Raw genomic sequence first — 13,174 nt, 5'->3', positions numbered from 1 at the left:
CGAATACGTTTCACAGCGAGAAAAAAATAAAAGGCAAGATAGAATTTTCTAGACATAAAGAAGTTGTTTACCGAGTTTTAGCTCTTATCTCTAACAAAAAATTAATTTTTAAAAAAAAGACCGAATACGTTTCACAGCGAGAAAAAAATAAAAGGCAAGATAGAATTTTCTAGACATAAAGAAGTTGTTTACCGAGTTTTAGCTCTTATCTCTAACAAAAAAATTAATTTTTAAAAAAAAGACCGAATACGTTTCACAGCGAGAAAAAAATAAAAGGCAAGATAGAATTTTCTAGACATAAAGAAGTTGTTTACCGAGTTTTTAGCTCTTATCTCTAACAAAAAATTAATTTTTAAAAAAAGACCGAATACGTTTCACAGCGAGAAAAAAATAAAAGGCAAGATAGAATTTTCTAGACATAAAGAAGTTGTTTACCGAGTTTTAGCTCTTATCTCTAACAAAAAATTAATTTTTAAAAAAAAGACCGAATACGTTTCACAGCGAGAAAAAAATAAAAGGCAAGATAGAATTTTCTAGACATAAAGAAGTTGTTTACCGAGTTTTAGCTCTTATCTCTAACAAAAAATTAATTTTTAAAAAAAAGACCGAATACGTTTCACAGCGAGAAAAAAATAAAAGGCAAGATAGAATTTTCTAGACATAAAGAAGTTGTCTACCAAGTGTCAGCTGTTACTTCTTCTCAATACTGATATAAAATAAAAATCTTTATTATTTATTTAACCTTTATTGTTTCATTAAACTTCATTTATTTTATATTATAGTTTTATTCTTTTAGCTACTTGTAAAATAATCTAATTTTATATCATCATTTTACCGGATTATTCTTCAGTGCATCGATTGTGTATCTAAAATAATATCATTATCCTTATTCTGTTTTTTCCAAAATTCTTTTAAATATCTTTTTTGGTTAGATTACTTTATACTTTTTACTTTTATTTTTTAATTTCAAAAAAATAAAATTTGGTGATTGTTCTATTCTGTTACAATGTGCATTATCATATTCTAATGAATTATAAAAAAAAAAAAAAAAAAAAAAAAAAAAAAAAAAGGTAGTGGGGCTTCCAGGGGCTGCGCCCCTTCTAGCCCCGAAGATGTTTTGTATAAAATGAGGTTTTTATTCTGAAATGTTTGCTTTAATGTTTTTTACGGATGGACATGAACTGGATATCGTCTGAGTCTTCGCTTGTTTCCTCCTCTTCTTCTTCTTCGTCCGAATTGTCTTCATCTTCACAATAACCAGATAAGAAGATGGTTATTTTGGTTTGTTTCTGGTTTTTGAGAAGCATTTTGGCTGTGCCAGTAAAAACGAACTCAAGATTTTGATAGAATTGTCTGCTTGAGTGAGTGAAATTGCATACTGTAAGTGGCATTGCAACTCGGTTTGCTTGAACAGATATTATTGAAACTTCTTCTCCATCTGGTATCCGTTCAGGAATATCTAAAGCGGCTGTTGTTATAATATGCATATGTTTTTTCGTAATGCAATTTTGGATATATTTCGAATGGATGTGCAGCTACACCAGCTGGAGCAACAATGGAAAGATTCCAGGAGAAAGAACCGTGTTTGTTTTCATCTTCTTTCAATTGTAAGTTAAAGGATAAGGGCGAAAGTCTTTGAGTGTTTCATATAGCTGTTCTCTTAAGTTTGGTTCACAGCAAAGAATGAATTCGTCAATTGCTTGAAGAGATATCATAGTTGAAACATAAGGCAAATTCGACAAGAAAAAGTCAACCATTACTGTCGGGTTTTGAACTTTGTTTTCTAATGTTTCGACTGGTTTTATTATACTTTTGAAATATCTATCATAGTCATTGTTGTCTGTTAAGGACAAATTGTTTGGATAATCTGCAATGAGTCTTCTATATCTTGCTTCTGTTGTTGAGAATGAGAAGACACCTTCTGGTTCTGTAGGAGTGTAAGTTTTTAGTTGAACTTGAGCTTCAATTTGTGTCTGATTGGAGTCTGATTGGACTGAAACAACTTGAGCTTCAATTTGTGTCTGATTGGAGTCTGATTGGACTGAAACAACTTGAGCTTCTGTAGTTTGTTCGACTTCGGCAGTTTCTTTTGGTTGAATTTGAGCTTCAATTTGTGTCTGATTGGAGTCTGATTGGACTGAAACAACTTGAGCTTCTGTAGTTTGTTCGACTTCGGCAGTTTCTTTTGGTTGAATTTGAGCTTCAATTTGTGTCTGATTGGAGTCTGATTGGACTGAAACCTGTGTAACCTCTTTGGACATACTAGTAAAGTATGAAGATATAAGTGTTTGACCTTTAAAGAGCTTTTGTAAAGAATTGTCAGTCATGCTACTACTGTGGTCTTCCATTAGACAAAAATGAACTGTTTTTTTTCGGACCACTCATAGAAAAGTTTGAGATAAACCGTTTTCGTCAACGGTAACCCCTCTATTTTTTTATTTTATTGAAAAGTCTCCGTTGGCAAACCGTTCCATCTCAAATATTGAATGAACTATAAACGTTTTTTGTTTTCTATACATACTTTTTTGTCCAACGGTAAAACTTTTTACACAACGGTTTTGAGAGTCGTTGCTGTTGACTTTTTTTGTAGAGCACTCAAAATAGTACAGCTTTGTCCGGACAAGTAAGGGTCTATCGTCGCTACAGGAAAAGTTACGGGCGTTCCAAGGAAGTATACTTTGAGAAGCCTTTCCCCCTTATAGAATGAGATAGGACGGTTATTTTACAAAACTGACAACACTTTGACGCAGTAGTTTTTTGTGCTGAACAAAAAGTGTCATATAAACATCTGTCAAAAACCGCTTTTTAACTTCACTTAAAATGCCACGTAAGCTACGTAAGAATATACGTAAGAGGAAGAGAGCATTGAAACATCCAATAGTAAGACTAACACCAACAACAACAGTTGCAACAACAAATGCTGAATGACCCCACTATGTTGCAACAAATGTCAAGCAATCCTATGCTTTTAAACCGAGTTGTTGGTGCACAGAGTGGAGGTTTAGAAGCGGCACTTTTAGCGAAAATGGCAGGCTATGGTGGAGCTGCAGACGGAACAGCCTATAACCCTCAAAGTCAAATGAATTTGAGTTCACTCAAAAATCAAAAACAGATGTCAAAAAGTCAAACATAGACATACAGAAGCAAATAAGTGAAAACGAAAAGAAACTGACAGACACACAAAGAAAACTCAATGAGTTAAACGTAGAGAAAAAGAAGAAAGAAGAACACTGAAAGAACTAAGTACAGAGGAATATGCAAAAAAAGTGTCAGAAAAAGCAACAGAAGTAGCAAAAATGGAACAAGATGTCATAAATTTGAAAAACCATACTACTCAATATAAAATACTGAAAGATGAGAGATAAAACAAAAAGCCCTGAAGACATATATGGATAGCGATGAGTATAAAAAGGAAGTTGAAGCAAATGTAAAGGCAGAAAAACTTTTTACAGTTGCAAAAACCAAAACGTACAGTATGAAAACTTAGCACAAGAAAGTAAAATAAACGACGCAGCCATGCAAAAGGCAATGAAAAGCGCAGAGAATATATAAAAGCTAACAATGACTGGTTAGAATGCCCAAGCCAACGCTAAAGCAGCCAGCTATAGGGTCAATAAGGACAAAAATACAAGCGGATGAAGATAGTTCAAATGAAGCTTTAACAAATGCTGACTTATAAGAACGCTTTCGAAGCTCTTCATAGTAAGGTGAAACAATGTGAACGACTTCTCATCTGGAAAGAAACTGAAGTCTGAAGGTTTCGACAAAGAGTTAAAAGAAGTAGCACAAAATATGACGAAAATAACAGATGCAGCAACGAGACAGGCAGTTCAAAGTGCCTATGACGCCGTTAGAGCAACTGTTGTGGAAAGTCAGAAAAAGAGTTACAACAGACCAAAACAGACCTAGTAAATGCTTTCTTAAAAACGAAAAGTCAGGTAGGACATTATGCTGCAGATGGAACATATGTGCCAGCTGGTGGAACTTATATACCACCAAACCCTCCAAGAGAAGCACCTGCACCAGGACTACCTAGAACATTTACATCGTCACATGGACACAGACACAGGCATGCACCAAAACCAACACAACAACCAACAGTTCAAAATCCAGCACAACAACAACAACAACCACACAACAACAACCAACAGTTCAAAACCCTGCACAACAACAACAGTTAAACCCTGCACAACAACACAAACAGAGCAAGGACATAAAAGAAGTAGAGAAACAAGGAAACCAAGAATTCTTAAAAATGCTTAAAGAAGAGTGTGGTTTCCCAGATAGTATTACTTTAGTGACAGATATAAAGAAGCTATTGGAAAGTTTCAAGGATGGAAATACTGACCCGAACCTATTTAGCTTTATGGCTCAGCACCAAAACGGATATAATCTCAAACCTGGAAAATACAAGCTCGCTAAGGGATATGATTTAATAGCATATCATCAAATGACATGGATGAATTTACTCGAGATATTTGATGTCAGAGCTAAATGACAATTCAACTTTCGTCATGAAACGCGTAAAAAATAGAGACGGAACGAAAGAACAAAAGCTTATGAATGCGGATGACGTAGATAGGGAAATTGTTGAAAACGGTCTCGGATATATGAAATGCCAGCAGATGAGGTACAAGAAACTCCACAGGAAGAACTAGTTCAGATACAACCAGACATGGAAGAAATAGTTCAGCAACAACAGCTAGAAGAGCCTGAAGGAAACGAACAAGTCACTCCTTTGGAAACTACTTCACAGAACTAGATGAAGATTTGGAACAGCCGAAAAATCTTGACCCTCAACAAGAGTATGCGGAGAATATGGAATATTTCCAAGAGTCTTAAAAAAATTCGGCTGACATAGTAGAAGAATATCGAAAATGTTTTGCGACATACAAAAGACTCCAGCACCAGATGAAAATATTCAGCATAGAATGGAAGTACTGAAAGAAAATGTACACAAATACAACAACCCTTTTACTTTACGAGCATTTAACGTTCATCTTCGGTATGAACTCGGTGAAATAAAGGTTAAATTTCAAGAAAACATATAGAAATGAAACATTGTTTAAAGTTCATTCAGAACCTAACCAAGATGGAAACAAACCTACTTTTGTTTCTGCAGCGACGATGGAACTACAATGAGATGGGGTCATAAAGCTAATCCAGATAGAGTGGTTCATAAACTTACAACCACAATTCCAAGAAGTTGTAGACGCAATGGAAGTCAATTGGTGAACGAGATATAGCTGGTATTTTAAGCGCGGCTTTAATGCCATTGAAAGATATGAAACATGCAGATATTTTGGACCAGTATGAAATGAACATGGCTGATGGAAATATAACACCTGACGTTCTAGAACATTTATCTCAAAGAACTACACAGAACCATAGAGATGGTATATTTGGTGAAGAGTTTAGAAAGAAAGTTAGGGAGGGAGAAGGAAGAGAACCTATTGTACATGACCTTGCAAACGAAAGTTTGCAAAATGTCATAAAAAACTTACTTTCAGACAATGAACCGAGAAGGGATGAATATTTAAGAAAACTCAAATGGACAGTACCAAATGAAATGTTAGTATTGAAAAACATGTTCCATGACAAAATAAAACCAACTACAGAAATAAACGACGCAAGACTGAAAGATTGGGTAAAAGCTTTCCATTCACAAAAAGATATAATTGGTAACATGGAAAGAAAACCAGAATGGCTACAAAAACATATATTTGGAAACGAGCTTATTCCATATGGACAGGCACTGTTGAAGAGCTTGAACCAGAACTCAGGACAGAGTCATGCAAACAATACGCAAAGACTCAAATACAAACTATGACAAACTCTTTCTAGGATATAGGTTACCTGAGATGGGGCGACCAGAGCCCAAAGGCAAAAAGGACATGGGAAATTTGCAACATACTAGATGAACATAATGCAAAGATGCAACAACTTCAAGCAGAGGGCAATGAAGGAAAAGAAGAGTATAGAGTAAAAACTCAGTCAGGAAGAAAGTAAAGCTTGTCCACGTGGGTTCTATTATGACATATAAATCCAACTATTCTATATTTTTACTCATATGAAATGTACGCCGCTCAGAATATAACGCAACAGTTTTGGATGCTATGAATGGAAATGTTTCCGAATGGTATAACGAATGCGACAATGCCATTAGAAGGTCAGAAATAGTTCCTGAACTTACGAATATACAACTGCTGTTTCATATGGAAACGTAGGTGAGTTTGGAGAAGGTTCTTCAACAACAGTAGATATTGCTTGCGACAGGTTTCATATTATTCTATTGACAACTCATTCTTATACGTGGAACAAGACATTGAAATAAAACCTTCTGCCAAGTTGTCTGACAAGAAGGTTGCAATGAATTTTCTATGTCGGATACCAATATGCTCCAGAAGTTTTCATGGGATATAAGATATATTCTAACTCTGACTTAGTCTACAAACAGTAACATGGGCAAACTATGAATGTTCGCTTTGAGAAACTCAGTACAACAAACAAGCTAGAGAAACAAACAGACCAGTATGCAACTATTGAAAAAATAAAGAAGACTTGACCCTAACGTTCCAGGAGTTTATGTTGACCTTTCTGGACAAACTGCAGCAGCAGTAACCAAAGTAAAACTGAAAACTTAGAGTTCTTTGTCATCTTTCCTCATCTTCAGGTTTTTAAGTACTTGCCCAAACTGGGCAGGAAAATTTCTATCGAACTTACTCCAAGCAAAAATAACTTAGTCATTGCACCAACACAAGACCCATTCACTCTTACAGAAGTAGTGGGAAACAAATAAAATGTCATTCGCCGACTTTTGCAAAAACAAAGTTGACTTAGACTTTGGTTTCTCAAACCTCAACACTGAAGTAAAACTATATATTTCAATGCTGCTGGAGATGCTTGGGACCCAGTTAAGTTCACATGCGAAAAGTTTGAATGCAAGAGAATAGAAAGCAGACTTGCAGTCTATATGTTGGACCCAGATATTTCAAATGCTTTAGCTGCCAAAAATATATTGCAGTTCCACTTATGTTCCCTATACACCAAATATCTGTCAAAGACTTTGCAGGTGAAGTTGGAAACCAAAGTGCTGACCCAGGTGCAAGAACAGATATTGCTTTAACAACTGCAATGAAACAAGCAGATTACTATGGTTTGTACTGTTCAGACGAACTATAAATGACTATTCTTGCTTCTACAACCCTGGTATTAAATATCATATAAACATAGATGGCAAATATTATCCAAGAGAAGAATATTCTACAGTTGAGGATATGAGGTCATACAACTTGACATTAGATGCTATGAACTTAACAACAACTTCACAACAACCATTAACACCTGAAATGCAAAGTTCTATTATGCCATATGTGAAAGTATGGACTCCATACAGGAGCTCAAAAAACTCAATATACAAATGGAGACCGTTCAAACTTTTGGCTTGGCATTCCATTTGCTGACTCAGAAGACTTTATGGGTGGTATTTCAACTGTTGGTACAGTTTCAAATACAATATACTGGTGACAGAGACGGTCAGATGAATTGAAAGCAAAGAAGTTTACAAAACCAATAGCACTTTTCACGGAAGATGCTCTTTTGAAGATTCGTTCGATGAAACCTGCTGGAGCTCCTCAGATTGGCATAACGACAGCTTCCATCGAGCAATTTTGCAGCAGGTCAGTAAGTTGTTCTTGAACTGACTTCTCTCCGTCAAAATTTGACAGTACGCCAGTTTTGACATAATTGTATTTATAAACTTACCTTTAGAAATATCTGTAAGTTTTGTTGTTATATTTTTTGTCTGCTTCAAGAACTTTCACCATTTCAGTTTTACCAACTTTCTTTGCTTTATGAAAATATTTTGGTTCAGCAAAGACTGCTATTCTATAACATTTTCCATTGTTTGTATAAAGAACTATTCTATCAATGAACTTGTATTGTTTGTGTGTGTAAACTTTGTTTTGCTTCAATTCGAAGAGATACTCAAATACGTCCATCTTTTTATTCTAAGTAAAATGTCATTTCCGAAAAATAGAAGCGTAAGTGTTTCAAAAGGTTTAATGGCGATGGCAGATGTGAAGTTAAATTCACCAACTCAAACAAACAGTCAAAGTGTTGTTGTCAATGTCAAAGAAAGAGATGTTGAAGTGGAAACCATACGAAGACGAAGATGGTATAACAATAGTTCCTGTAAAAGAACAACCAACATACCCTGAAGTTAGCAGAGACTTAAGTTCTGTTGCAGATATTCGAAACGACTACCAAACAACTTAAAGACAAACTTAAAACTCAGGAGAAGATTGTCAGGCTTTGGGTATAATGTTAAACTTGGTTGAGCACAACCCTGTAAAAGTGAAACTCATATGTCATCGCACCTCATGAAATTTTGAAAAAACTATTGAAACTTTTGACAGAGGCAGACGATATAAACATCAAAGAAATAGAACCCGACATTGCTTGCTGTGTGGTTTCATACAATGTCATTGACAAGATATACGTTATGAAAGGAGGTGAAACGTGAACTTAAAATATAGTTTCCCAGACGTCATAAAAATATTTGACGACCACAACATTTCATTAAAAATTTACTTGCTAAGTAAATGGCAGAAGACATAGTGGTTTATACTATACGACTAAAAACCCTGAGTCATATAATTCTATAACAACAAACTTACAAAGTCCTCAAGGACGATATTGTAAACTGACCTTAAACACGATGACGACTAAAGCCTGTTTTGCTCTTTTGACACCAGAAGACTTTGTTGTTGTGAATGGTAAAAATACTTCTTTGAAGATACTTACTCAGATATACCACCAACAGGTTTTGTTGACTTATTTAATACTTTAAGGACGGATGTAACATGTGCTGCAACTAGAGCAGGTTTCATTATGTTTGATGTCCGACTGAGTTTAGTATAACGATATGACGCATAATTACAAAACTTATATCTGGTTTTTACTACCAACAGTTTCCTTAAACAGGAAAAGGTGTCATACAAGGTTTGTCTGTTCCATTGACTTTAAGTACACCTATTTTATATATTGTTTTCAAACTTAGGTTCAAAGTGCTTTCGAATGTCGACAGAAACTACTATGACCAAAAGATACTCATGCGTATAAACAACACATTCTCTGCTGGTTGCCTATTGTTCATTCGAATGCTGAGTTTTCAGCTTTAGTAAACTCAAAACACTTTAGCAAACATAAACTTAACCTTAGTTGACGCAAACTTTGTTCCTGTAAAACTTTTATGTCTATGTATTTGTCCATGACGGCAGAAAGTTTCGAATTGAAGATGCAACTGGTGAAAGTATTGTACTACAAGAACAACTTCAACAACAAATAGCTCAAGACAACAAATGCAACAAATGGAACAAATGCAACAACAAAGTCAAGAATAAAAAAAATATTTTTTTATTTTTTATAAAAAATGTACAGAATAGACGTTTCAGATTTTTATGACTTCCAAAGCGTTCAAAATATGTGTCCATTTAGAGACTATAACAAAGCAGTCGAGAATTTGAAACGTTTAGTCATTATCTTAATGTTATGTTATGAAAGAATGGGATGTTGTCTTTAACAAACCAAGAGCAACCATAGTGTCTGAACAAGAATGTAGACAGAAACTTAAGAAAATAAAAGTTGTACAAGTTGGAATGAAGATGTTAGATGCTTGGGATATCTTATTGTCAAAGTTAGAAGATTTTTCAGTTCGAGGTATAAAGTTCTATACACCATCTCCAAACTTCTATTCTATCTTCACTGGATATAAATACGAACAAGTAGAATGGAAAGAAAATGTTATATGAAGCTTGGTTAGACCATGTCAAAGAAATTAATATGCAATAGGAAACGAAAGAGTCTATGAGTATATCTTATGTTGGTTTGCAAACATCTTTACAACATCCAAGTGCTAAAAATGAAACTGCTCTCATTATAATTGGAAAACAAGGAACTGTAAGAACACTTTCTTTACAGATATTTTGTGCAAACTGTTAGAGGGCTATTCGAACCCTAATATGACAAACTTAGAAAACATCTGTGGCAAGTTTAACTCCTCAATTGAGAATATGAAACTTATAGTTTGCAATGAACTTCAAAGTATAGATACAACAAAAGTTTTAAACTCAGATGCTTTTGAAGAGTCTTATAACAGACAAAGTTGGAGTTGTTGAAGAAAATATAAAGACCAAAGAGTTTGGTGAAAATGTTGCAAATTCATTATGGTTTCAAACAATGCTGTTCCGATGAAGTTAGAAAAGTTCTGACAGAAGATATGTAGTTGTCAGAACGTCAGAAGCTCATATGCAAGATACAGAATATTTTGACGACTTAGCAGAAACTTTGACACCTAACTTTTACAACCACTTGTTCTCATATTTCATGACATTAGATATTTCAAAGTTCAATCCAAGACAAATTCCACATAACGAAGAAAGACAAACATTGTTAGAAGCAAACAAGAGTGTATATGAACTGTTTATAGATGAAGACTAACTTTGAGTGTTTAGATGAAAGGTCATTGTACGACCGTTATAAACAGTATTGTCAAGAGTATGGTTATATGGCAGCTTCTAAACGTACATTCTTGGCAATGTCAAAGTCTTTAGATGTTCAGAACGGCGTATATACAAAGAAAAATTTTTCTGAGTAAATTAAAAAAAATATTTTTTTATCCGATAGAAAAGATGACGAATATATTTCAGTCAACAAGTACATGACAGAAGTCAAAGAAGAACTAGACCCATTCGCTTATTTGAATGTTTACTTCTACCATTTTGAAAAGTCTACATTTGACAAAGTTTGGAACATCGAACCAGTTAAGTTTGCTATTGTGACTAAAAAATGGTGCGAAATTTGAAGACTTAGACATAGAAGGTTTGTTAGCAGTCAAAGAAAATTTTGACAGAAGGTTTTTCAAACCTTAAAGAAGGCAAAGCATACAAACTTGTTATACCTTATGAACCAAAAAAGCAGACGACTATGAATATTATGAGTCTAAAGTTGTAGAAGTTCAAGGGTAAATTGGGTAAAAAGATTTTAGAGTCTAAGCCAGTGTTTGCTCCTAAAGAGGAAGAGAACATTGACATTGACCCAGAAATGTTTCTAAAAATAAAATTTTATTTTTACATGTCAAATTTCTTTTTCTCTGGCTCTGGCTCTGGCTCTTTCTTCTCTTCTTCTACTTTCTTTTCTTTCTTCTCTCTTCTTCTTCTTCTTCTCTGGTGGGAGTTATGTCAAACTTCTCAGAACCATATTTCTGTAAAAGTTCTTTGTCCTTTAATAGCTCTTCTATTCTGTTTCCTATTTCATCTTCAAGAACAGCGCATGTGTCTTCTTTGCATTCTAAGAACTTTTGTTGGACTTCATCTTTCCAATCGCGCGTCATCTCTGTCAACAAGTCTGTCATTGACAAACTTAAAAGACTTCTCTGCCTAATGTTTTATGGTTCTTGTCATATTCCCAGAACAGAACTTTAGAACAAATTCACCTTTCTTGTTTACACTATGTAAGATTTTATGGTCGACAGATGTTTTGCTGTCAAAAAGCTTGTCTCGAATATAGATAGCGAATCGCTAGACATTTTCAAAAGATAAAAATTTTAATTTTTCTTAAAATATGTTAGAAAAAAAGTTTGCTGACATTGACAAGCAAATTTGAGAATGTTTTAAACAAGAACAAGAGGAAGTTAGAAAATGCTCAGATAAAGCCTATACATGACAAGTTCTTATTTGCTCAGAATGGTATAACAGGTCCAATCGCACCACCTGGTCGGGTAAGACTTTCACTTTATCTTAAAATGGCTGCACAACAACAAGAACTAGATGAGAAAACCCATTCTATGAGTTAGTTGTCATTTGTAGCTACTTCGGGTCAATTTGACCAACCGTCAATTCGTTCAAAGATATATAAAAAGTCTAAGTTAGTAGTATGTATAAAAGACTCTGAGTTGTTGGATTGGATAAAGAAGTACCAAAGAAGAGTTTTGAAGTACAATGCTATAAATGAGTATGTCAATTCGAAGTTTTAAAGACCCAAATGAGGAAATGCAGAGAATAATTAGAGAAGAAACACTTCAGAAACAAACAGAAAGAGATAGAATACATTTGAAGAAATTGCAATCTTACGATTGAAGACTTACCCTCACAGATGTCTTCTTATCTTAGATGACTTTGCTTCTCATCCTTTGCTTAAGAATAGAGAACAAGATATGTGTCGAATTCTCAGAAGCTCAGACACTTTAACATCTCAGTTGTCATTTGTGTACAGACAGCAAAGAGTTTAAGTAAGGATGTAAAGAGAATACTTACTGATATCATACTTTTCCTGGATTGTCCGAAGACGATTTCATGGAACTTATGAAAGAGTCCATGGCAGGTAAGTTTGACAGACATGAACTATGGGAGAAGTACAAAGTCATACAAGACCCTCATACTTCTTTCAGAATTCACATCTACGCGAACAAAGTTCAAATTGTAAAAAAGTCAAGCTGAAAAATAAAGAGTGCATCTACCCTACTTGTTTGAAGTTGTCAAATACTCTCTTATTTTTACGATTTTCATGAGTTTTGGCTACCCTGTAAAAGTCGGTTAGAGAAATTTCTCATGAAATTTGGTCATTTTTTTCAGCAAAAAATATATTTTAGGTAGAAGGGTATATCTACCCCGTTTCTACCCTCATTTCTACCCCATATGTCCTTACTGAAAAAGTACGTGTTCCATATGTCATTTTACTCAGAATTTACTCAGAAATTCAGCAAAAATATATTTTAGGGTAGAAGGTATATCTACCCCGTTTTTCTACCCTCTTTTCTACCCCAGTTATTTTATAAGCGTTTTACATTGGATAAACATTGTGAATTCGTGAATTCTAAACAATTTCGTAGCTTCTATTTCTTCTGTCAGTACATCGAATTTTTAACAATGCCGAAATTTCTTTATACTTCTTCTTGACGTCAGATAGAAGGAAATCTTCTGCTGTTGGATAGTTTTTGTTCAGAAATGTCAACATGTCCATTTTATCTTCTGCTGTTTCTCTACTTCTTTTTAAGTCAGCATAGTCGTTTCTCATACGTTCTATCTCTTTGACGGAGTAGTTATATTTTCCTCATTGCTGCTTTACATTTAGAACATTGTGGGTTCATTTTTTGCGCTTAATATCTCTCTCTTAT

At 34.5% G+C, this 13,174-nt stretch overlaps 2 pseudogenes across 2 annotated transcripts, besides 1 other annotated feature; one reads left to right on the top strand and one right to left on the bottom strand.

Annotated features, from left to right (window-relative positions):
* Positions 1-1,031: 1,031 nt before the first annotated feature.
* Positions 1,032-13,165: a mobile genetic element.
* TVAGG3_0645840 lies at positions 1,521-2,348 on the bottom strand (annotated as a pseudogene). The gene has a single exon. A coding segment is annotated over exon 1 (828 nt).
* On the top strand, positions 9,558-10,456 carry TVAGG3_0645830 (annotated as a pseudogene). The gene has a single exon. A coding segment is annotated over exon 1 (899 nt).
* Positions 13,166-13,174: the final 9 nt, after the last annotated feature.

This window comes from Trichomonas vaginalis, chromosome III, assembly GCF_026262505.1.
Source record: "Trichomonas vaginalis G3 chromosome III, whole genome shotgun sequence".
In the NCBI taxonomy this organism is placed as follows: domain Eukaryota; phylum Parabasalia; order Trichomonadida; family Trichomonadidae; genus Trichomonas; species Trichomonas vaginalis.
This window is presented reverse-complemented; position numbering and strand designations above follow the sequence as displayed.